General features: G+C 38.1%; 1 protein-coding gene across 5 annotated transcripts in view; it reads right to left on the bottom strand.

Moving 5' to 3' along the window:
- Positions 1 to 204: 204 nt before the first annotated feature.
- Positions 205 to 23,226, bottom strand: part of mapre2 (microtubule-associated protein, RP/EB family, member 2) — a 57,597-nt gene continuing 34,575 nt past the window's right edge. For all 5 annotated transcript variants that reach the window (XM_055634121.1, XM_055634120.1, XM_055634118.1 and 2 more), the window contains exons 3-7: positions 21,234 to 21,379; positions 13,475 to 13,682; positions 9,076 to 9,215; positions 5,627 to 5,779; positions 205 to 5,544 (exon numbers count right to left, since the gene is read on the bottom strand). In XM_055634121.1, coding sequence (XP_055490096.1) covers positions 5,473 to 5,544; positions 5,627 to 5,779; positions 9,076 to 9,215; positions 13,475 to 13,682; positions 21,234 to 21,379 — 719 coding nt within the window. In that variant the 3' untranslated portion in view covers positions 205 to 5,472. The remainder of the gene's footprint in view (positions 5,545 to 5,626; positions 5,780 to 9,075; positions 9,216 to 13,474; positions 13,683 to 21,233; positions 21,380 to 23,226) is intronic.

The raw sequence follows: 23,226 nt of genomic DNA on the forward strand, positions 1-23,226 counted from the left end.
GTAACACATTTATTAGCGATGTTACAAAACTTACTTTCAGGGGCGCTGCAATTCTGCCACTGGCCGTGTGCGTGACTTTGGCGTCTTTGAGGGGGGGGGGTCAGATTAAAATGCAGGTTTGTATCGCTTGTCAGAGGCGGATTTCCTCAGGCTGCTAGCTGCTGAAGAAAAATCGATCGGACTTCTGTTCCAGTTTTTAAAAAAAATTATAAAATCACTAGACAATTTAATAATTGGATTAAAATAAAAGGCGACTTCTAATGCACTCAACACCTACAACGTGACGGATCACAAGAACGGGACAAAACAAACGGTAAGTCGTTTATTTTACATACAATCTTGCTTCTTGGGATGGCTTTAATCTAATGTTACGTTGCAAAAATGTTATTTGGGCCCCATACGATTCGGCGGTGTCTTTCCTGCTGATATGGGGTTCAAATTCACCGTAAATGCAATGTTCTAATCGATAGTGTTCCAGAAATACCCACTCGCAAGATGATATTTTGGACAATCATGTCATAAGAGCATCTAAATCACCTATATTTTACGTTATTGTCTATCCATTGTCAATATTTTTATACTAAATATCAGTTTTAGTCCCATGTATTGTGCAAAAAAAAAAAATGTTGATTATATTGAGTGGATGTTTCTATATTAATTTATGGGAATTAAACATTAAATTCCTTCCATCTGGCATATAAATTCATGACAGTGAGATTTAAAAATCATGTTATATTGTGAATTCTTGTGTGAATGGGATTAGTTTGTTATTTGGATATTAGGCTATTTTTTAAAATTTTCTTAAGAAATTGAATATACAGGACATTCTTAATGGGACAGTAGTGGGCAGAAAGGCATGTCATGTGTGATTTGTAGAGCAAAAGCTTGTAGTTTACAATTGCAAAATTGAAAAGATGAGGAAAAACAAGGTGTAGGTTACAATCTGAGGAGTATGATGATGCTACTGATTATGATATGCCAATGTATCAGCTAGCAACTGATCTTCTCCATAAAGACTTGGTCTATTGCTAAAAATTGTAATTTATTTACCTATCTGTTACGGACTTACAGCATATAATACAATAATATTAAAGTTCTGATCTTGAGAATATCACATTTTTGAATTTTCAAGGCAGTCTGGGTGTTTATTCCTATTTCCGTCACAACGGTCAATTTTGTAATTAGCTACAATTAGGTAATTAACTGATTATATGTAATTTCAGGTCATCCAAATAAGATGGTTTATATTTGTTTCAGAATGCTTCAATCTATAATAACTGAACATTTCATTCAGTTCTCTTAATTTTTAAGAAAGTTATGGGCTATTGACTGTCCTCGATCACAGCTTTTGTGTTACGTCAATGAAAAAGCAATAGGGAACAAGAAGCTAATTTCCGAGTATGAAAATGGCCATAACTGTTTTAATACTGAAGATATGAAAGTGAATTAGGTGTCAAATTAAACTTGTTTTTATGCTTTATCTGATGGGATAAATTGCAGACTTGATTTTTTTAATCTAAGAATTTTGTAAAACTGCTACATTTATATTGATATTAACTGCTAATTGATATTAACTCTTATATAGAACAGTTACAAAACACAACCAGACAATGTCAGAATAAAGATAAATGCACTAACAAAATTAGATATCATTCACCTCGGATAGCAAAAAGGCTACAAAGATTTGGTTCAAAACAAAATCTGAGCTCCAAGTTAGTATGTGAACTACCTCAATTTCAATTTTTCTGACAACTTAGCAACCAGGTCCAATTGTCGCTATGATCAATTATTTCTCTCCCCCTCCAATAGAGTCAGAGTGAAACAATGTGGAAACAGGTCCTTCGGCCCAACTTGCCCACATCGGCCAACATGTCCCACCTACACTAGTCCCATCTGCCCACATCCCACCAAACTTGTCCTACCCATCGACTTGCAGAAAAATAGTCTAAAGATTTAAATACATTGACAAAATTAGTTTCATCCAAGAATGCATGGACATCAATCAAGGATAATTAAAAAAAATTTTTTTTAAATGCTATATAGTGGAGAAAAACATACAAATTAAGCAAGGAACACATGCCGAGAAATGTACCTTGAAACAACTTCTCTTGTCTGTTTGGACAAGAGAAAAAATAAGCACTGTCTGACAAATCTTATATGAATTTTATTTGAATGTATTACTAATTTAAAAAGGAACTGTTTATACACTTATTTTAATGAATATTTCAAGGCTGCCATTCACAAGGATCCAAATGAAAACAAATATAATAAAATAAAAAATCAGAAATAAGCTCATAACATCAGGACAGATGGTGTTGATTAGAAGTACAAGCCAAAAGGAATAATATGTACATTCTTCTATTATCAGAATGTGACCTTTAATATCTTTAAGAAATCTAAAATGGGTCTACAGCTATTAATATATACAACTAATATTGTTGAACAGAGCAGACTGTCTGAATTTTCTCATGATAGAAAGTTAGATGTAAGAGCAAAAAGCTGTAGAAAAACATTGAGTACAAAAACTGAATTTGAAGTAATTCAATCTGTCAACGTTTTTGGATCTATGTCGAGTTCATTTTTTCTTTTGAACTGATACAAAGCAAAGAGCTGTGGAGCAGTGGATGTGAGGGATCAGAAGAGAATATTGAAGAGAAGAGTGTTCATGAGAGAGAAGTACAGAAATCACTAAAATTTAAAGGGAAAGTCGAATCGAATACTAAGCTTTATTTTTTTTTACAATGGGGCCGCTTTTCAAAATAGTGGAAGTTTAATTCATTATATGAAATTTCCAGATGGAATTAATTCAGTGTTGTATTCATTTCTGGTTATTGCACCATGAGGTGGATATATCGGCTTTGGTGGGTGGTAAAAAACTAGTGTAGATTTACCCAAATACCAAGTGCAGAAAACTTTAATTAGGCTTCCATTCCTTTGAGTATCAACGATTAAATGATTTAGAGATATTTAGGATAACTAAAAGGAACCGTTAGGGAAGTATAAACATTCTATGGCAGGAAAATCCTGAACACCTTTTGGGGTGCGCTGTCAAGTGATAATTCTGCACACAAAGGAAAGTGGAAACATGAAACTTGCTACATAAATAGTTAAGAGATTTTAAAGCAATAATGCAGATTAGTTCTCTTTTTCTGCAATGAGACAATGGGCCAACTATAATTTTTCTCCAAGTATAAAAGCCAAAGCACCAAAATATTAGCTTGAAGGTGCAATGAGTGGTGTGCCAAAGAGTTGCTGCTGGGACGTCATTGTTTTACACCTTTTAGAACCGACTTGGATGAAAATAGTAAAAAGGTACGGTTTCTAAATATTGTGATGACACAAAGATAGGTAGAAACAAGTTTTTTTTTTTTTTTTTAAATGGACAATGGGAGACCATGAACAGATTTGTTAGGTTAACTTAGTGATCAAAGAATGTAATGCAGGAAATGATAATTTTCCCCCTTTTCCCAGAAAAGCAAAAATATCAGCTAAGATTCAGAGATGTCCTCCTGCATTACTTGCAAAAAGCTCATATGCTATTAATGTGTTTATAGCTGGGGTATACCAGTTAGAGGACACAAGTCAAACCACATATAGTGTACAGTATTGATCTTATTTATGTAAATATTTTGGAAGCAGTTCAATACATTCAAGGCAGTTCACAAACGATTGATCTGACAAATACCTGTAATAGGCAGGTTGTGTTTGGAGGGAATGTTGGATTTTTACCCACTGGAGCTTAAACGATTAAAAGCCAACTTGGTTGAAGAGTAAAATATACTGAGGGATGTTAATAGGGTTGGATGTGAAAAGGATGTATGCTGTTGAGGAAGAATCTAGAACTGCACATCACTGTCAATCACACTAAAATTAAAATGTGGGGAAAGAGGGTTACCTATTTAAAACAAATGAGGCAATTTTCTTTCTAACAATTGAGTTTTTGGAACTCTTTTCCAAAAAGCAATAGAATCAATCTATGAACATTTTTCAGACAGAGGTAGCTAGATACTTGAAAAGCTCGGGCTGAACAGTGACTGGAAAAATGTGGGAGTTATGATTACAATGAAGTAAACCATGATCTAATGAAATTACAAAGCAGGCTTTAGGAGCCAATGGTCTACTTCCGCTCCCAATTTGATGTTCATTTCCAAATCTGCAACTGAAACAGGTAAACCAGTGGCAGAGTAAATTATATTTCTATACATTTCATATGTCAAAAGTTCCTTTTTACAAAGCCATCAAAATTCCGTTTTGGAAGCCAAAAAAATAACAACAGAATAAAAAAACAATAAACTCATGATGAAAACACACATTTTGTCATGTGTAACTGATGTATTAAATTTCAACAACAGGTGTACAATATGTACATATTTAACAATTTTGCTAAGACCAGTTGATTTCCCCGTCTACACTAGTAATACATGCCAAGTGTTATTTCTATTTCCAGGCACCATGTTTTATAAAATGACCTTCCACATTTCCTCTTCAATCAATGAGTTTCACATCAACCATCATAGAATTTCTGAACATTAATCCTCAGCTGATATACAGTCAAATCTAATAAGTGCAGGAAGAATCACTCCTCTCAAATTTTCTCTCTAGCAAATAACTGGTCCCAGTCTAGCAAATCTCATCAAAGGTAAGCTGATATGTTGCTACCAGTCAAGACTATCATTCAAATTCAGGTCTTTTTACCATTGATGCAGCAACCAGATTGTATCCAAATTGCATGCACATACTATTATTCTAATTTCTTTTGCCGTCTAAGTGTTACAACCATAAAACCATCAGTATATTGTTATTTAGCCGAGCTCCTGGTGAATGTAGGTTTATATGCATCACTGCAGTAACAGGTCTCTTATGTCGACTTTTATACAAAGACCATAAATATAAACATACATCTAATTTATTAAATTAGAAAGATAAAGTAACTGAAATTCACGTCTTGAAAACAAATCTACTCTATCATGCAACAAAATTGTGGATATTTTTCATAACAAGTTACAGCTTAATAAGACTTTACAGATTTAAGTACCCATTACGTCAATGATGTGTTCTTATAAATAGGCTGTGATTACCTATATATTGTGTAGAAATATCTGTATGACCAGTTTCTCCATGTAATTTTCAGAAATATACATGATGTATACGGATTTGTAATACTGCATTTTGTATCAATGAAAATACTTCATAAAACTTCAGTGGATATTATAGTTTAAATCAATAATGTTGTCAAACTGTATTTTTGCCTAAACATAGCCATAATGCAAAGTGTTAATTTAGTCCCAAAATTACCATAATCTCCTATGCAAAGGCAATTGCTGCAACTGCATGATGGTAAGATAATGGGGAAGGAATACAGTACTTTGCTGATGCAGAGTATGCAGGATAAAACGCTTATGTTCAAACTGAAGTAATTCATTCCAAGAAGTCCTCAGTGTGCTCTTCATTCAGAAATAGATGCTTGCGCTATCAATATTCTTCTGGTTCCTGAGTCAGTTCTTCAGCCTGCACCTGACCATCATCTGGCCCTGCAATTCCCTCCTGCGTTTTAGAAATAAATACATATAAGTACGATATTTAGCTATGTATATTTTTTCCAAATAAATAGTAAAATTCTACATACATCAGTAGCATAGAGCACATCCATGAGTCGTTGAACAAGTTCAATATTCTCCTGTCCATGTTCTTGGCATATGAGTTCAATTTCTCTCAGTTTCCCAAAGTAGAAGTCCCTTTCCTTTTCAACTCCTTCAAGTGCGAGTTTTAATGAACTCACCTGTGAGCAGGTGGAAAAAAAACCCAATTAAATTAAGCAAATATACCAGTTCATACAACAATCACAGGAATGTTTTTCCATTTGCAGGACAAAAAACTTTGAATTTTCAGAGTTTCAGTACAATACTGTATTGAGATTAAATAAACTATTCCAGATCATTTCCAATAATTTGGTGAATGGAGGTTGTTATTCATTACCAAGAGAATTCATAAAAAAAAAAAATTACAAACACGTCTCCCACACAGAATTGTTTCACAGGAGTCAGTTCATGAAGTCCATACCAATGAGAATGTACATTATATTGAGCTTAAAAACACAACTCGAGCTTCACTCAAGGATCGGATGGTTACACATTGTGTTGTCACAACCCATTATAGGCTCTGCTTAGTTCTGTTTTAACTCTGATTACGGGGAAGAGCCTTAGGACAAAGATAATGTTATGGTACAAAGCCCACATTAAAAAATAAATTGTTACATTCTATTTTCTAATAGGAAAATGTGTTCTGCATAACAATATTTTGGACACTGAAAAGCTTCACTAAACTGCATAAATCATCTTCCACCATGTTTCTCTGCTGTCAATGAACGCGAATGAAATAATTTTTTAAAAATTGATCACAGATTTTAAAACATGTAGCATGTGGCAAGATGTGCTTGGCATCTGACACCAATGTTTTTTTCTTCTCAAAATATCTGGAATGTGATAAGTACGATATTTGGCCCTTGTGGCTAAGGGGATCAGGGGGTATGGAGAGAAGGCAGGTACGGGATACTGAGTTGGATGATCAGCCATGATCATATTGAATGGCGGTGCAGGCTCGAAGGGCCGAATGGCCTACTCCTGCACCTAATTTCTATGTTTCTATGTTTCTATCCAAAAACCATACTTTTGCCAGACACGCATATACCTTCAGTCATTAAACTTACAGCAGCCGTTTAATGAACTTTCAATTATGTTTCGATCCTTCCTATCAATGGTCCAATAGTGATGGGGAAATAGTTTTGTGAAAGTTCTCACTTTATTCAGGATAGCTGGTAAGTATATTGTTTGAAAGTCATACAGTGCCCTCCATAATGTTTGGGACAAGTACACATCATTTATTTATTTGCCTCTGTACTCCACAATTTGAGATTTGTAATAAAAAGAATCACATGTGGTTAAAGTGCACATTGTCAAATTTTTATATATTTTAGTTTCAGCGTGCAGAAATTACAGTACTGTTTATACATAGTCCCCCCCCCCCCCCCCCCCCCCCATAATATTTGGGACACAGCAATGTCATGTAAATGAAATTAGTCATGTTTAGTATTTTGTTGCATATCCTTTGCATGCAATGACTGCTTGAAGTCTGCGATTCATGCGATTGCTGGGTGTCTTCTCTGACGATGCTCTGCCAGGCCTGTATTTCAGCCATCATTTAGCTTATGCTCATTTTGGGGGCTAGTCCCCTTCAGTTTTCTCTTCAGCATATAAAAAGCATGCTCAATTGGGTTCAGATCGGGTGATTGACTTGGCCACTCAAGAATTGACCATTTTGTAGCTTTGAAAAACTCCTTTGTTGCTTTAGCAATATGTTTGGGATAATTGTTGCTGTAGAATGAACCGCCGGCCATTGGGTTTGAGGCATTTATTTGAATCTGAGCAGATATGATGTGCCTAAGAATTAATTATGCTACTACCACCAGCATTTGTATCATCTATGAAGATAAGTGAGCCAGTACCTTCAGCAGCCATACATGCCCATGCCATGATGAAAGAGCTAATAGTCAAATCCAAGACACCCCCACCACCGTTTTTCACAGATGAGGTGGTATGCTTTGGATGTTTGGCAATTCCTTTTCTCCTCCATACTTTGCTCTTGCCATCACTCTGATAAAAGTTAATCTTCGTTTCATCTGTCCACAAGACCTTTTTCCAGAACTGTGATTGCTCTTAAGTACTTCTTGGCAAACTGTAATCTGACCATCCTATTTTTGCAGCTAACCAGTGGTTTGCATCTTGCAGTGTATCCTCTGCATTTCTGTTCATGAAGTCTTCTGCGGACAGTGGTCATTGACAAATCCACACCTGACTCCTGAAGAGTGTTTCTGATCTGTCGGAAAAGTATTTGGGGATTTTTCTTCATTATAGAGAGAAATCTTCCGTCATCAGCTGTGGAGGTCTTCCTTGGCCTGCCAGTCCCTTTGTGATTAGTAAGCTCACTAGTGCACTCGTTCTTCTTAATGATGTTCCAAAATTTTTTTTTGGTAAACCTAAGGTTTGGCTGATGTTTCTGACAGTTTTATTCTTGTTTCTCAGTCTCATAATGGCTTCTTTGACTTTCATTAGACAACTTTGTTCCTCATGTTGATAAACAGCAATAAAAGTTTCCAAAGGTGATGGAAAGACTGGAAGAAAGACTAGCTGCTGAGAGCTCTCTTATACCTGCTTAAGGAGGCATTTAAACACACCTGAGCAATTACAAACATCTGTGAAGCCATGCGTCTCAAACATTATGGTGCCCTGAAATGGAGGGGGGGGGAAACTATGTATAAACACAGCTGTAATTTCTACATGGCGAAACCAAAATGTATAAAAATACCCTTTAATAAAATCTGACAATGCTTTAAGCACATGTGATTTTTTTTTCTATTACAAATCACAAATTGTGGAGTACAGAGGCAAATAAATAATGGGTCTTTGTCCCAAACATTATGGAGGGTACTGCCTGTTAACAATACTAGCAAGGAACAAATATAAAGCGTTATATTAGTTTCAAATATAAATATTTATCTCTTTACAAATATTTACAAAAATCCAAATGGATCTACGGTGAATAATGTTTTGTTGTTAAATTCAAAAGCATTAAAGAACCATTCTTTATTTTCTAAACTCAAACATTTATCAATGTGACAGTATTGAATGTCCCAATTCATGCATCAACTGCAGTATGTGCACAACACAGCCATAAATGTGTTGTGCTTTGACCCCATTTTGTATTATACTAAAACTAATTCTGCTTCTCAGAAGCGAAGAATGGTGGTGCGGTGACAGTAGACAATAATGTTCAAACCCAAACTTGCTTGCATAGTGACAAATTTTATGATCTATGAATGGCAGTAGCAGAGCCCTCAATGATGAACCTGAAAATGGGTCTTATGATACAGAAGATAGAGGGGTAAATATGTATATATTCAAGAAAAATGTTGCCTAAGAATGTGCTCATCTGGATTCCACTTCAACTACACCTATTATTATATTGATCAATTGTGAATATATTATAATTACTGGAAAGTTTAGACTTACTACCACATACCTGCTCATTCAATTGTGCAATATGTGATTCTGCATCACCACCACTTTTTGCTCCTGCTGTCTTTCTAGCTTGAGCTGAAGTTGGCCTAGATGGTGTTGACGCTGATTTAGGAGATGGAGTGCTTTTTGGAGCAGCAGCACCTACCATTTGGGCACAAATTGAACCACCTGAACAACTTTATTTACTGTAAATTCTGATACACAAGTCACACTTTCATATAGGTTTGTATGATCTATAAAACCTGTAATGCAAACCAAGTATTTCAGCTCTCAATTAACTTGATGGTAAACTAAATTTTGAGTTATGTTTCACATTGAGAAACCAAATATAATTGGCAAGATCAAGTTGCAGTTTTTGATATCCCATGGATAATTATTTATCCCAAGCAACATTTTTTTTTTTTTTTAAATCACAAAACCTTGCATGGAAAGTGCTCCAATATTGCCTATTCATGTGAGAAAGCTTTCAGTTACAAGAATGTAACTGAACACCGCGGAGCTGCGGTCTGCGGAGCTTTCAGCCGCGGGTGGTGCTGAATTTTGAACACCGCGGAGCCTGGGATCTCACGACGAGGTCGCCAATGTCGGAGCTCTGACCAGCGCGGCCCGTGGACTTCGGGAGCCGCAGTCTCCGGGGAGGAGGCGGCCGCTCCAGACATTCCAAGCCGCTGAAGAGTGTTCACCCGACGCCAGAGCTTCATCATCCAGCGAGAGGGCCTGAAGCCCAACTATGGGTGAACAGGGGACGGGACTGGACTTTGGCTGCCTTCCCCCACAGTGGGAACCATTGTGGGGGGATGTTTTTATGTTTACTGTTAAATTCTTTGATGTTATGTCTTATCTTTATTTGTGTGCTGCAATGGCAAGGCAAATTTCACTACACCAATTGGTGTATGTGATAATAAATGTCCTTTGTATCCTTTGCATCCTTTGAATGAAAAATTCCGAATATAATTTAGTGGGACAGTGCAACTCATCATTAAAAATAGAAAAATACATTTGAATCAATATTATTCCTTTCATAATGTACTGTTTAAAAAGTTATTCAGTGTGGGTAGAAAGATAAAGGAACAAATTCTTACTTTGTTATTCCTGGTGTTTTTAACAACGTGTGGCTAAGATCTAAATTAATAATCACATTTTCTCAGTTGTTAAAAATTCCACTTGGGGGAAAACAAAAATCAAGATCAGTCCAGAGTGTTTAGGTGATGGTTTCACAGAGCAGATTATATTTAATGGTAAATGGAATTCCTTAAATACATACTATTTCTTTAATCCCAGATTACGTTAAATTATGGAATCAGTAAATCTTAAGGATACATATTCCCTTCAAATAATTCCACAGATAAGGCATCCATTCAAAATATACATGAAGGCTTCATTCAAAATGAAGAACCACTAAAATTATGGCGTAAAGTCACAATTGTTTTACAGGTAATAATGCATACAAAACAACTTAAACCCGTCTGAAGAAGGGTTTCGGCCCGAAACGTTGCCTATTTCGTTCGCTCCATAGATGCTGCTGCACCCGCTGAGTTTCTCCAGCTTTTCTGTGTAACCAACTTAAAATTGTCATTGTTTGAAGTTATGGGAAAGTAAAATGCTAGTCTGAGACCAATGATCAGAGTAGAGAAGAAAAAGTGATCCGAAGTAAAATCTTTAGTTGAATTGAGGACAAGTTAAAATATTAAAGATTTATTACTTATTCTACAACCAAGTATATAAAAAGCGAGTCTCCAGAGTGAAGGAGCAAATAAACTGTACATAAATTTTTAAGAGCACGAGTATTAATCCACTTTCTGTCAACAGATGAACTAAGGACAGGTGCAGGTCTAGAGGAAGATAAATGCCACAACATTACTCTTGACTATTTACTACTTTTATCACGTCTATTTCAACTATTAATTATCTCCATTGGGTACATGCCAAAATATGTGGAAATTCATTGCTTTTCTGCTTGAGATGTATCACTGGATTTGAAGACTCAGCAAATTGCGAACCATCTAGTTGCTTCTTGCTGTTCTAAAGTTCAGAAAAATAGTTCCAGATTTTGACATGAATTAATTATTCATTACCAAAGATCAGAATTATTTACAGATTGATCTTTCCCAAGAGTTTATTGTACCTGTTGCCTGGGATATTCCATATCTAATTTCAATGATGAAAAGCCGTTTCTAACAAACCAACAAATCTTCAGTCTTGTAATAACTAACAAAAATGTCAGCTATGCATATTAATGACAGTGAATGAACATGCTAATATCTAATGACACAGAATAGTGATTATTTTAGTTTTAAACTGAAAAGTAAGGAATGACAAGAAAGAGGAGGCAAATGACAAATCAACCTGCCAGCTTGACATAATTATTTCAACAATGCTTGATGTTGACTGCCAGGAGAAGTAATAATGGGAATATCATTATGGACTTCAAATCTTTCTGAAACCGTATATAAAATACAGTTCATGGTTAATGGGATTAACAAGGTAATAAACCACTGGGCTCACAACAAATAGCGAGTCAAGGAAATTGATGGAATGGTGCTGGAGGGATGCTAAATCAAACAATTAACATGAGTTTTGGGGACATTGAATTGTAGGAAATTTTATTCATCCAAATGTTAAGACACTAGGGAGTAAAGGAACAGTGCTTGTGGTAGCAAAAAGTGTCTACATCTCATACTTCTGTGCAATTAGATTCTTTGTTGCAGATAACATAACAGACCTAACATAAAGTTGATGATCTGGATGCATCTAGTATGAAGACATACGGCATATAGCAGGTACACAAAAAAGCTGGAGAAACTCAGCGGGTGACTTCAGCAGCATCTATGGAGCGAAGGAAATAGGCAACGTTTCGGGCTGAAACCCTTCTTAGACTGATCGGGGGCGGGGGTGGGCGGGGACAAGAAAGGAAAAAGGAGGAGCCCGAAGGCTGGGGGATGGGAGGAGACAGCAGGGGGACTGAGGAAGGGGAGGAGACAGCAAGGACTAACAAAATTGGGAGAATTCGATGTTCAATGCCCCAGGATGCAGACTCCCCAAACGGAATATGAGGTGCTGTTCCTCCAATTTCCGGTGCTGCTCGCTGTGGCCATGGAGGACACCCAAGACAGAGAGGTCGGAGACGGAGTGGGAGGGGGAGTTGAAGTGCTGAGCCACCGGGAGGTCAGCTTGGTTATTGCGGACCGAGCGGAGGTGTTCGGTGAAACGATCGCCCAACCTCCGCTTGGTCTCACCGATATAGATCTGCTGACATCTAGAGCAGCGGACGCAATAGATGAGGTTGGAAGAGATGCAGGTAAACCTCTGTCGCACCTGGAACGATTCAACGGCATATAGCAGATGGAATACAGTGTAGTAAAGTGTGGAGTCATGCAGTTTGGTAGGAATAAAGGCGTAGACTATTTTCAAAATGGGGGAAGAATCCAGAAATCCCAAAAAGTTGATTTGCAAATTGAACCGTTAGTGAGGAAGGCAAACGCAACACATTTATTTCAAGGGGGCTAGCATACAAAAACAGGGATGTAATGCCGAAGTTCTATTAGGCATGACCCAGGCCGCATTTGGAGTATTGTGAGCAATTATGGTCACCACATCTCAGGAAGGATGTGCTGGCTCTGGAGAGGCTCCAGAGGTGGTTTACAATAATGATCCCAGGAATGAGCGGGTTAACAAATGATGAGCATTTGGTGGCATTGGGTCTGTACTTGCTGGAGTTTAGAAGATTGAGGGTGGACCTCATTGAAACTTACCAAATAGTGAAATGCTTGGATAGAGTGGATGTGGAGAGAATGTTTCCACTGGTGGATGAGTCTAGGACCAGAGGTCATAGCCTCAGAATTAAAGGATGTTCCTTTAGGAAGGAGATGAGGAATTTATTTAGCCAGAGGGTGGTGTATCTGTGTTCTTTGCCACATAACGTTGTGGAAACCATGTCAATTAATATTTTTAAGGCAGAGATAGATAGATTCTATGTTAGTATGGGTGTCAAGGGTTATGGGGAGAAGGCAGGTGAATGAGGTTAGTAGAGAGAGATAAATTAGCCATGATTGAATGGCAGAATACTTGATGGGCCGAATAGCCTAATTATGCTCCTACCACATGACCTTATGGCATATTAAATGTGACCTGCAGTATTACAAACACAAAGTCTCCAAAATAGGAAAAGGATGAAAAAGATGAACTATAACCATAAACAAAGTGTTGGAGGAACTTAACAGCTCACACAACATCAATGAAGAGAATGGATGAACGCCGTTTCATGTTGGAACCCTACTTTAGACTTAAGACTAATATTCGACAATGCTATAAATAAGATACTCAGAATGCCAAGATGTGCAGAATTGACAGCATATGGGTATGCTCATGACAAAGCATGACCAAACATGTAATACTATTACCTGCACTTGGTGAGCTTGCTGCTTTCTTTGGCAAATTAAAAATTTGTTCACCATGATTGGGTGGAGGAAGAGCATCTTGACCTTGTCGAGCAAGCACTGGATCGTACTCTTTACCATCATAATTTGCATCAAAGAACTTCTTGAACCACTGGATGAATTCCAAGTTATCCTGAAAGCGACCTTTAACCAATCGTTCTACTGGAATAACCTGAATAAAAATAAATGAATAATTTTATTCTACGATATTAAAATTGTTGAAACATTCAGAAAGGGATAAAGGCACATTAATACATTCTGTCAAAATACCTCAAGAAGATTAAAAAAAAATTAAAGAATGCAAGTATACGAAATAGATTCAGAAAATATTTGCCATAATTTATTCACAATTGGAATAATTGAACACAAGCTTCTACCAGGCAATTTATTTACTGACAAATAATACAGTTTATTACCTGGTTTACTTTAAAAACGGAACCACTTCATACTAGGGAGATGGAACAAACCACTCCCACATTGTGGGATTATTAATGAAACTGAAATTTATTGCCCCTTACACATCTGGTAAGCAACATCAATATGGATGTGCCCGTTGCATGCGATGCGATTTAATAAAATAATACAATATCTTCATCCAAAGGTTCTTCTAGTTTACATTTGTCTGCATCTGCTTCAAGAACAAAAGAAATCTAAAAATTTAAGCAGTATTTCTCGACAAGAATTAATTAAAAACACACGCTTAAAGAATGTGATTTGGGAGTTGGCTGGCATGAAATAAAAACACTTCAATACACAATATACAAAGGATGCGAGTAGTTGAGAGAAATATTGCTCCTTAGACAATGTGACTGAGGAATGAAAAAACTATGCACTAGTAATGAGTGAACAAATATTTTATTACTGTCTATTGTAGAAGACACTAAAAATCATGGCAATTACAATAGAAAATCCAAAGGGAACAAAGAGGAAGGGAAAGCCAACAAGCACAATTATTATAGAAAAGGTAATTATGCAGATTAATATGATTAACCAGTGGCATTTGACCTGGACATAAGGGTTTACAAACCAACACCTTAAAAGAATTTGATTAGTCAAACAAATTATTGTTGAGACTATGGAATCACAGAGCCCAAAAAACATGTATTTTGCTCAAAGTTCACACCAACGATCGAATACCTGTTGATACTAATTTTATTCACCCCATATACTCATCACAGCTTCTAGATTCAACCATCACTCACACAAGGAGCAATAGTCTTTAATTAGACTTTACCTTGCACTAAATGTTATACGCTGTAACCTGCATCTGTACACGGTGGACAGCTTGATCGTAATCACGTATGTATAGTCTTTTCACTGACCGGATAAACAAAAAAGCTATTCACTGTACCTTAGTGCACATGACAATAAACCAAATTGCACCTACCAATCTGCACTTCTTTGGGATGTGGGAGGAGACTGGAGCATCCAGCTGAAACCTATGCTATCACAATGTATGCTTCTCATAGATGGCAGAGGTCAGGATTGAACTCAGATCACTGGAGCTACAAAGGCAACAGCTCAAACACATGTGCCACCGGACTGTCAAACTGTGTTCTCATATACGACAAAATTAGGATACAGGCATAGCAAGTGATTTGGAAGGGAGTTATAACATTTTAATGGTAGACAAAAATGCCAGAGAAACTCAGCAGGTTAGGCAGCATCTATGGAATGAAGGATATAGATGCTGCCTCACCCGCTGAGTTTCTCCAGCATTTTTGTCTACCTTTGATTTTTCCAGCATTTGCAGTTCTTTCTTAAATATAACATTTCAATGCTGCTTTACTTGTCAGTTATGCAACTGCATAGTGAAATTCATTTTACATATATTACACATTTTCCTTCAATGCAAATGGAATAAGGAAAATCTTATTACAAAATCCAGGATTTTGGGGACCACAATGCACATTCCATTTATATTTGAGAGATATACTTGTATTAAAAGCAGTTCAGAACACATTCACCAGGTTGATTCCTTGGAAAATTGAATAGGTTGGCCCAATGCTCAATGGAGCTCAGAAGAATGAAAGATTAATTTATTGAAACATGAAATAATCCAAGGGGAAGAGCAAAATAACTGCAGGTACTGGAAATCTAGAAAAAAGAAAACATGTTGTGACAATCAGCAGATCGGGCTGCCTCTGCGGACAGAGAAACAGAATTATTTTTTCACGCCAAAATTCCAGAAATATGAATTCTTGTTTCTCCCTCAGGTGCTACCCGACTGTTGAGTACTTTTAGCATTTTCTATTCTTGGATCAGATTCCGAAGAGTTTAACAAGGAGATATTACAAGGAGAATATATAACAAGGGGTCAATATTTCAGAATAAGGAACTACACTTTTAAAAAGGCTGAGGAAGATTTATTCTTTCAGTGGGTCGCGAGTCTCTGGGATTTTCTTTTGCTTCGATAGCAGTGTCAACTGAGTCAAATGTATACCACTGCTTCTCCATCTTATGTTTAAACACAATTGATAGAATGTGGAGTAAACTATTACGATGGGGGAAAAGAATAATAATGATAATTAAACAGGTAGGTAGTGAGCAGGAGGGTCCCAAAATTACAGAGAGTCCCTAAAACATGCAAACCTTGACTTTTCAACCTTGAGAATTCTCTGATAATTTTTTGGAAACAAGGGAAGCTTTCCTAACTTAATGACTGCTCCACGGGAGAGTCTGCGAGGCGTACCAGACAAGGAGATAGCTAATGCAACTGTATGTGATGTTTTGGCATGAACTAGTAGTTTGAGTCACTGTGCCAGTTATTTGGAGGTCTGGATCATTGGAACCTCTTTTGGGGAAGGTGCGACCTGTACAGAAAGGACACATTGCACTGGAACTCGAGGACGACCAATATCCTGGCGGGGAGATTTTCAAAGGCTACTGGGGAGACTTTAAACTAGAACGGTTGGGGGGAGGGACTCAAATAGGGAAAGCTAGCAGTCAGTGTGTGAGGCAGAAGGCAGAGCAGGGTAGCACTCCAACCCAAAATGTAGGGGAGAAAGAAGAAAAAGACAACAGAGAATAAGAGGATGTGGGTTTCTTAAATGTGTATATTTTAATGCTAGGAGCATTGTAAGAAAGGTGGATGAACTTAGAGCCTGGATTGACACCTGGAAGTATGATGTTGTGGCAATCAGTGATACATGGTTGCAGGAGGGCTGTGATTGGAAACTAAATATTCCAGGATTTCCTTGCTTCAGGAGTGATAGAATTGGAGGGGCAAGAGGTGTTGCATTGATCGTCAGGGAAGATATTACAGCAGTGCTTTGGCAGGATAGATTAGAAGGCTCTTCTAGGGAGGCTATTTGGGTGGAACTGAGAAATGGGAAAGGGGTAGCAACACTTATAGGGGTGTATTATAGACCGCCAAATGGGGAGCGAAAATTGGAAGAGCAAATATGTAAGGAGATCGCAGATATTAGTAGTAAGCACAAGATAGTGATTGTGGGAGATTTCAATTTTCCACACATAGACTGGGAAACACATTCTGTAAATGGGCTGGATGGTTTGGAGTTTGTAAAATGTGTGCAGGATAGTTTTTTGCAGCAATACATAGAGGTACCTACTAGAGAAGGGGCAGTGCTGGACCTCCTGTTAGGAAATGAGACAGGTCAGGTGGCAGAGGTATGCGTTGGGGAACAGTTCGGGTCCAGTGATCACAATATCATTAGTTTCAATATAATTATGGAGAGGGTCAGAACTGGACCTAGGGTTGAGATTTTTGATTGGAGAAAGGCTAGCTTTGAGGAGATGCGAATGGATTTAAAAGGAGTGAATTGGGACATTTTGTTTTATGGGAAAGATGTGGAAGAGAAATGGAGGTCATTTAAAGGTGAATTTTAAGAGTACAGAATCTTTATGTCCCTGTTCGGTTGAAAGGAAATAATAAAAATTGGAAAGAGCCATGGTTTTCAAGGGAAATTGGACGCTTGGTTCAGAAAAAGAGAGATCTACAATAATTATAGGCAGCATGGAGTAAATGAGGTGGTTGAGGAGTATAAAGAATGTAAAAAGAATCTTAAGAAAGAAATTAGAAAAGCTAAAAAATATGAGGTTGCTTTGGCAAGTAAGGTGAAAGTAAATCCAAAGGGGTTCTACAGCTATATTAATAGCAAAAGGATAACAAGGGATAAAATTGGTCCATTAGAGAGTCAGAGTGGACAGCTATCTGCAGAGCCTGGGGGAGATATTGAACAATTTATTTTCTTCGGTATTCACCAAGGAGAAGAATATTGAATTATGTGAGGTAAGGTAAACAAGTAGAGTAGCTATGGAAACTATGAGATTCAAAGAAGAGGAAGTACTGACACTTTTGAAAAATATAAAAGTGGATAAGTCTCCAGGTCCGGACAGGATATTCCCTAGGACATTGAGGGAAATGAGTGCAGAAATAGCAGGGGCTATGACAGAAATATTTCAAATGTCATTAGAAACGGGAATAGTGCCGGAGGATTGGCGTACTGCGCATGTTGTTCCATTGTTTAAAAAGGGTTCTAAGAGTAAACCTAGCAATTATAGACCTGTTAATTTGATGTCAGTGGTGGGAAAATTAATGGAAAGGATACTTAGAGATAATATATATATAAGCATCTGGATAAACAGGGTCTGATTAGGAACAGTCAACATGGATTTGTGCCTGGAAGGTCATGTTTGACTAATCTTCTTGAATTTTTTGAAGAGGTTACTCGGGAAATTGATGAAGGTAAAGCAGTGGATGTTGTATATATGGACTTCAGTAAGGCCTTTGACAAGGTTCCTCATGGAAGGTTGGTTAAGAAGGTTCAATTGTTGGGTATTAATGGTGGAGTAGCAAGATGGATTCAACAGTGGCTGAATGGGAGATGCCAGAGAGTAATGGTGGATGGCTGTTTGTCAGGTTGGAGGTCGGTGACTAGTGGGGTGCCTCAGGGATCTGTGTTGGGTCCACTGTTGTTTGTCATGTACATCAATGATCTGGATGATGGTGTGGTAAATTGGATTAGCAAGTATGCAGATGATACTAGGATAGGTTGTGTTGGGGATAATGAAGTAGATTTTCAAAGTCTACAGCGAGATTTATGCCAGTTGGAAGAGTGTGGGCTGAAAGATGGCAGATGGAGTTTAATGCTGATAAGTGTGAGGTGCTACATCTTGGCAGGACAAATCAAAATAGGACGTACATGGTAAATGGTAGGGAATTGAGGAATGCAGTTGAACAGAGGGATCTAGGAATAACTGTGCACAGTCCCCTGAAGGTGGAATCTCATGTAGATAGGGTGGTAAAGAAAGCTTTTGGTGTGCTGGCCTTTATAAATCAGAGCATTGAGTATATGTTGGGATGTAATGTTAAAATTGTACAGGGCATTGGTGAGGCCAATTCTGGAGTATGGTGTACAATTTTGGTCGCCTAATTATAGGAAGGATGTCAACAAAATAGAGAGAGTACAGAGGAGATTTACTAGAATGTTGCCTGGGTTTCAACAACTAAGTTACAGAGATAGGTTGAACAAGTTAGGTCTTTATTCTTTGGATCGCAGAAGGTTAAGGGGGGGACTTGATAGAGGTCTTTAAAATGATAAGAGGGATAGACAGAGTTGACGTGGATAAGCTTTTCCCACTGAGAGTAGGGAAGATTCAAACCAAAGGACATGACTTGAGAATTAAGGGACAGAAGTTTAGGGGTAACATGAGGGGGAACTTCTTTACTCAGAGAGCGGTAGCTGTGTGGAATGAGCTTCCAGTGAAGGTGGTGGAGGCAGGTTCGATTTTATCATTTAAAAATAAATTGGATAATTATATGGACGGGAAAGGAATGGAGGGTTATGGTCTGAGTGCAGGTAGATGGGACTAGGGGAGAATACATGTTCGGCACGGACTAGAAGGGCCGAGATGGCCTGTTTCCGTGCTGTAATTGTTATATGGTTATATGGTCTGTGTTGGGATGGATTTGCCAAAATGCTGCAGTCTGTCTTAAGTAACAGGGTCAAGTAGGCTTTTCAACCAACTTTTACGATGACCCACAGAATATATGTGTTGGCTAATGCAGGGCCGTGGGTATGTTCTGCCTGGAATAATGGGGCATTTCTGCATGACTTCACTCCCCACCTGCACCCAGCTGAGCTGGGCTGGACATGCCGAGCAGACTCACTGAGTCCACAGGCCTGATGGCGGCCACTTGCCTTCTCACTCTCTCATCGCAGCTGTTTCTGTGATCTACTTCCACACACAGTTTGTTTCTTTCCCACTTAAAGAATTTGGAATAAACATTTCTTATGGCTGAACCCTATTGAAATTTGGGGACTGCCTGCGTTCACCATACTTTTCAACAGGCTAGATGGTGGAACAGAAAGTAACATAACCAATAATACTGCAAACATCAATAAATAAATTATACCAGTATGCAAAAACTACTGATATTTATATATATGGCAAATGTACAACATCGTGAGATGGATTCCAATGTAGTGGTCACATGGAATTTCATCCACGTTGGACCTGAAAATAAGGGATAATATTTCATAAATGATGAAAACCAAGAACAAAGAGAGACTTGGGGATCAATTGAACAAGAATCAGCAAGATATTATGGACAGTCATTGACATCTTTTTGAAACAGCTATTGGATTACAGGTTCTTGGAGCAGAGTGGACTAGCATAGAAGGATGCTAGAACCATAGAAGGATATAAGAGTTATGCCACAAGAAAGCACATCTCTGATTAAGTGATGCCTGTGCAGTGTCTTGTGAACTTCTGGGCACCACACCTTAACAAGAACCATTACTAGAAGTGCAGCATGGATTTACCTGGATGATGCAGGTTCATTAACAAGGATTATATTCCTGGGAATTTGAAAAGTGATTTGATTCATAATATCAAGGCGAATTGATAGACAAATATAAAGAAGCTATATCCATTAGTTGTAAAACCTAGGATATGGAGAAAATGGCCAAAAATCAAGGAGGGCCTCACAGGATTAAAAATAAGGTACATTAAAAGTAAGAAAAATGCTGCAGTTTCGACCTCTCCTCCAAACAGGTGCTTTAAATTTGAATTTAATAGATTTAACTAAAAGGTATTCGGAAACACGTTCTCATTAAATGACGAGATGCTCAAGAATCTAAATGGCTGATGTTTCTATGGCAACCAAAACCTTCATGTTACCAGCAACATAAAGGTCCATAGCTACTTTACACCTGTACTTATGATAGATAATCTTTAAAAATGCAGGCCTTGTTTATGAATTGTTTTCTTCAAGTCTCTCCATTGTATGACATTAAAATAAAAATGAAGTTCTGAACAGACCAACCCATAGAAAATTAAAATATAAGGTCTGGGTTGAAAAAGCATAATAATATTACAGCTGCGGTTTAGTTCTATGAACGTCAAAATGAAGTCAGAAATCTGTAGGTTGAAAAATGAACGATTTTCAGTTCTACACCAGCAACGGAACTCCATTACAAAGTGTTAGAGGTGTACTTGCATCAGTTCATGCAAAAACATAATTGTAACATGATGATTATTTATAATATAAAGAAAACACTTTGCTCTTTACAGGAAGTGATGAAAAACAACCCAATTGACTGACAGTCCATCAAATACATAAACTCAATCAGCTACCCAACAATGTTCTAGGTCAATGCAATGGGAGATCTGCTATAGCAATAAAAAACACAAACGTCTTTTGGATAAGAATGTTAACTCACAACTACAATCCATGCAATTTCAAATAAATACTTACTTTATCTACATTCATTCTTTTAAAAGAAGCTTGCAGCAGTTTGAAATTGTGAATATACTCATGTTCCAACTTAGCCTGGAATTTTACTTTCTTCAAACTAATACAGCCAGAGAACAACATATCCATGAACTGGCAATAAGCTGCACCTGAAGAAAGAATGCCCAAAAAATACAATTCAGTATCATTTAAAGTTGGTTAGAATAATGTTAAATGAGCACAGACAATACTTGGGTTATTTAATACATCTCTGGTCTGTGAGAGACTAGAGGATAAGAAGAATGCCCTCCAATCTAAATCAAATGTACTGGTACACTATGGATGGCTCCATTGTAATTATGTAGTCCTACCGCTGACTGATTAGCACACAACAAAAGCTATTTACTGTACCATGCTACATTTGATGATAATTTATATCCATCTATATTACTAAAATTCTCGGTGTGTGTGTGTGCACGTGTGTGTGCGTGCACGCGTGATCCCTGAACTACACCAAAAAGGTACATGATAGCGCTACAATATTTGGACCACCTTACTCACAATTGTCCTGTGGTCTTTTGAATCAAGTTTTGTTCAGATTGATGTTATATTTTACAAGTTATTCATATTTTTAACTTTACAAAACCCCAGAAAAAATTCTTCCCGCTGCACTGGCAGCTATGACGTCACAATGGGATTGTAGCCCTGCTCGCTACAATGTTGCTATCTAAGGACACGGAGTCCTGCAAGCCCTAGCAAGTGCACATTTTTTTTAAAGTTTAAAATGAGGGAAGGTGAATAAGGCGAAATGTTGGGGGCTATGGGTGAGTGGTGGAATATTGCATTGGGGAACACTTAGCATTTGGGGAACGTGTGCGTGGTGGAATATTGCCTTGGGGAACGGGTTGCATTTGGGGACCAAGCCTCCCATGTAATAGCGGCCCAACGGGTCTCACTTGGTCTAGTCTAAACTAAAATTATGCAACTGAGACTAACAAAATTGAGATGGGCTCCCCATCCTTCCTCTCGTCAAAACGTTCCAAGTTACTTTCTCACCCAACACTGCTCAGTCAGCAAATATAATGCAATTATTTTAAACATAGCTAATAGTCAGATTCATGCAAAATGGCTGCTTGCTTTCAGTCTATTGCAAGCAAATAAGACAAAAAACCTCCACATTTTTAAACTTACACAGTGTAAACTACAAACGATTTCTAGGATTAACTACAATACATTAAATCCTCGTTATAATGGACTGGCGAAAGTGTCCTTTAGAGCCGATTGTCCACTATAACAGAGTACAGCCTTATCATCGAATGTAGTCGACACAAATAATTACAGATGCTGGTTAATACACAAAAGGACACAAAGTGCTGGAGTAACACAGCAGGTCAGGCAGCATCGCTGGAGAACGTTAATAGGTGATGTCTGGACCCTTCTTCAGATGGTTACAATGTTCGAGTTACTCCAGCACCGTGTGTCATTTCAGCCTATGGTCTGCTGGTCTGCACGAGCGAGCCCTTGTTTACCAGCTACCGAACAGTTCGGTTGATCCGGCTGTTGTTGCCCCTCATGTTATAGCCCCTTGCCATCAGCTCTTTCTTCAGACCACTGCCAATGACAGCACATGCTCGGTCTCTGTGGGGCTCTCTCCCCTCTCAAGTTGCCACTTCTTCTTGGCGACCATCGCTTTGTCCACTCCCTATTCACAGCCACCTCCTTCTTCTCCCTCACTTTGTCCTAGGCGGAGTACGTTGGCCTCTCTGGGGGAGGAGGCGGTGGTGGGGGGGGGGGGGAGATAAAACAGGCCAAGGGGACAGACAGGAGGAGGAGGCGGGGTGGTGGAGCGGGAAGCAGCAACGTGGACAAAGTGATGACCAACAGAATGAAGTAGTAGCTGGCTAGAGGGGAGGGAGTGCTACGGTGATGGAGTGCCTCCCGACGGTGGCCTGAAAAAAATGCTGTCCCCAGGGAGAGCCGCAACAACAGCCATGTCAACAGGAACTTGTGGTAGCTG

The sequence above is a fragment of the Leucoraja erinacea genome, chromosome 4 (assembly GCF_028641065.1).
Source record: "Leucoraja erinacea ecotype New England chromosome 4, Leri_hhj_1, whole genome shotgun sequence".
Lineage (NCBI taxonomy): Eukaryota > Metazoa > Chordata > Chondrichthyes > Rajiformes > Rajidae > Leucoraja > Leucoraja erinaceus.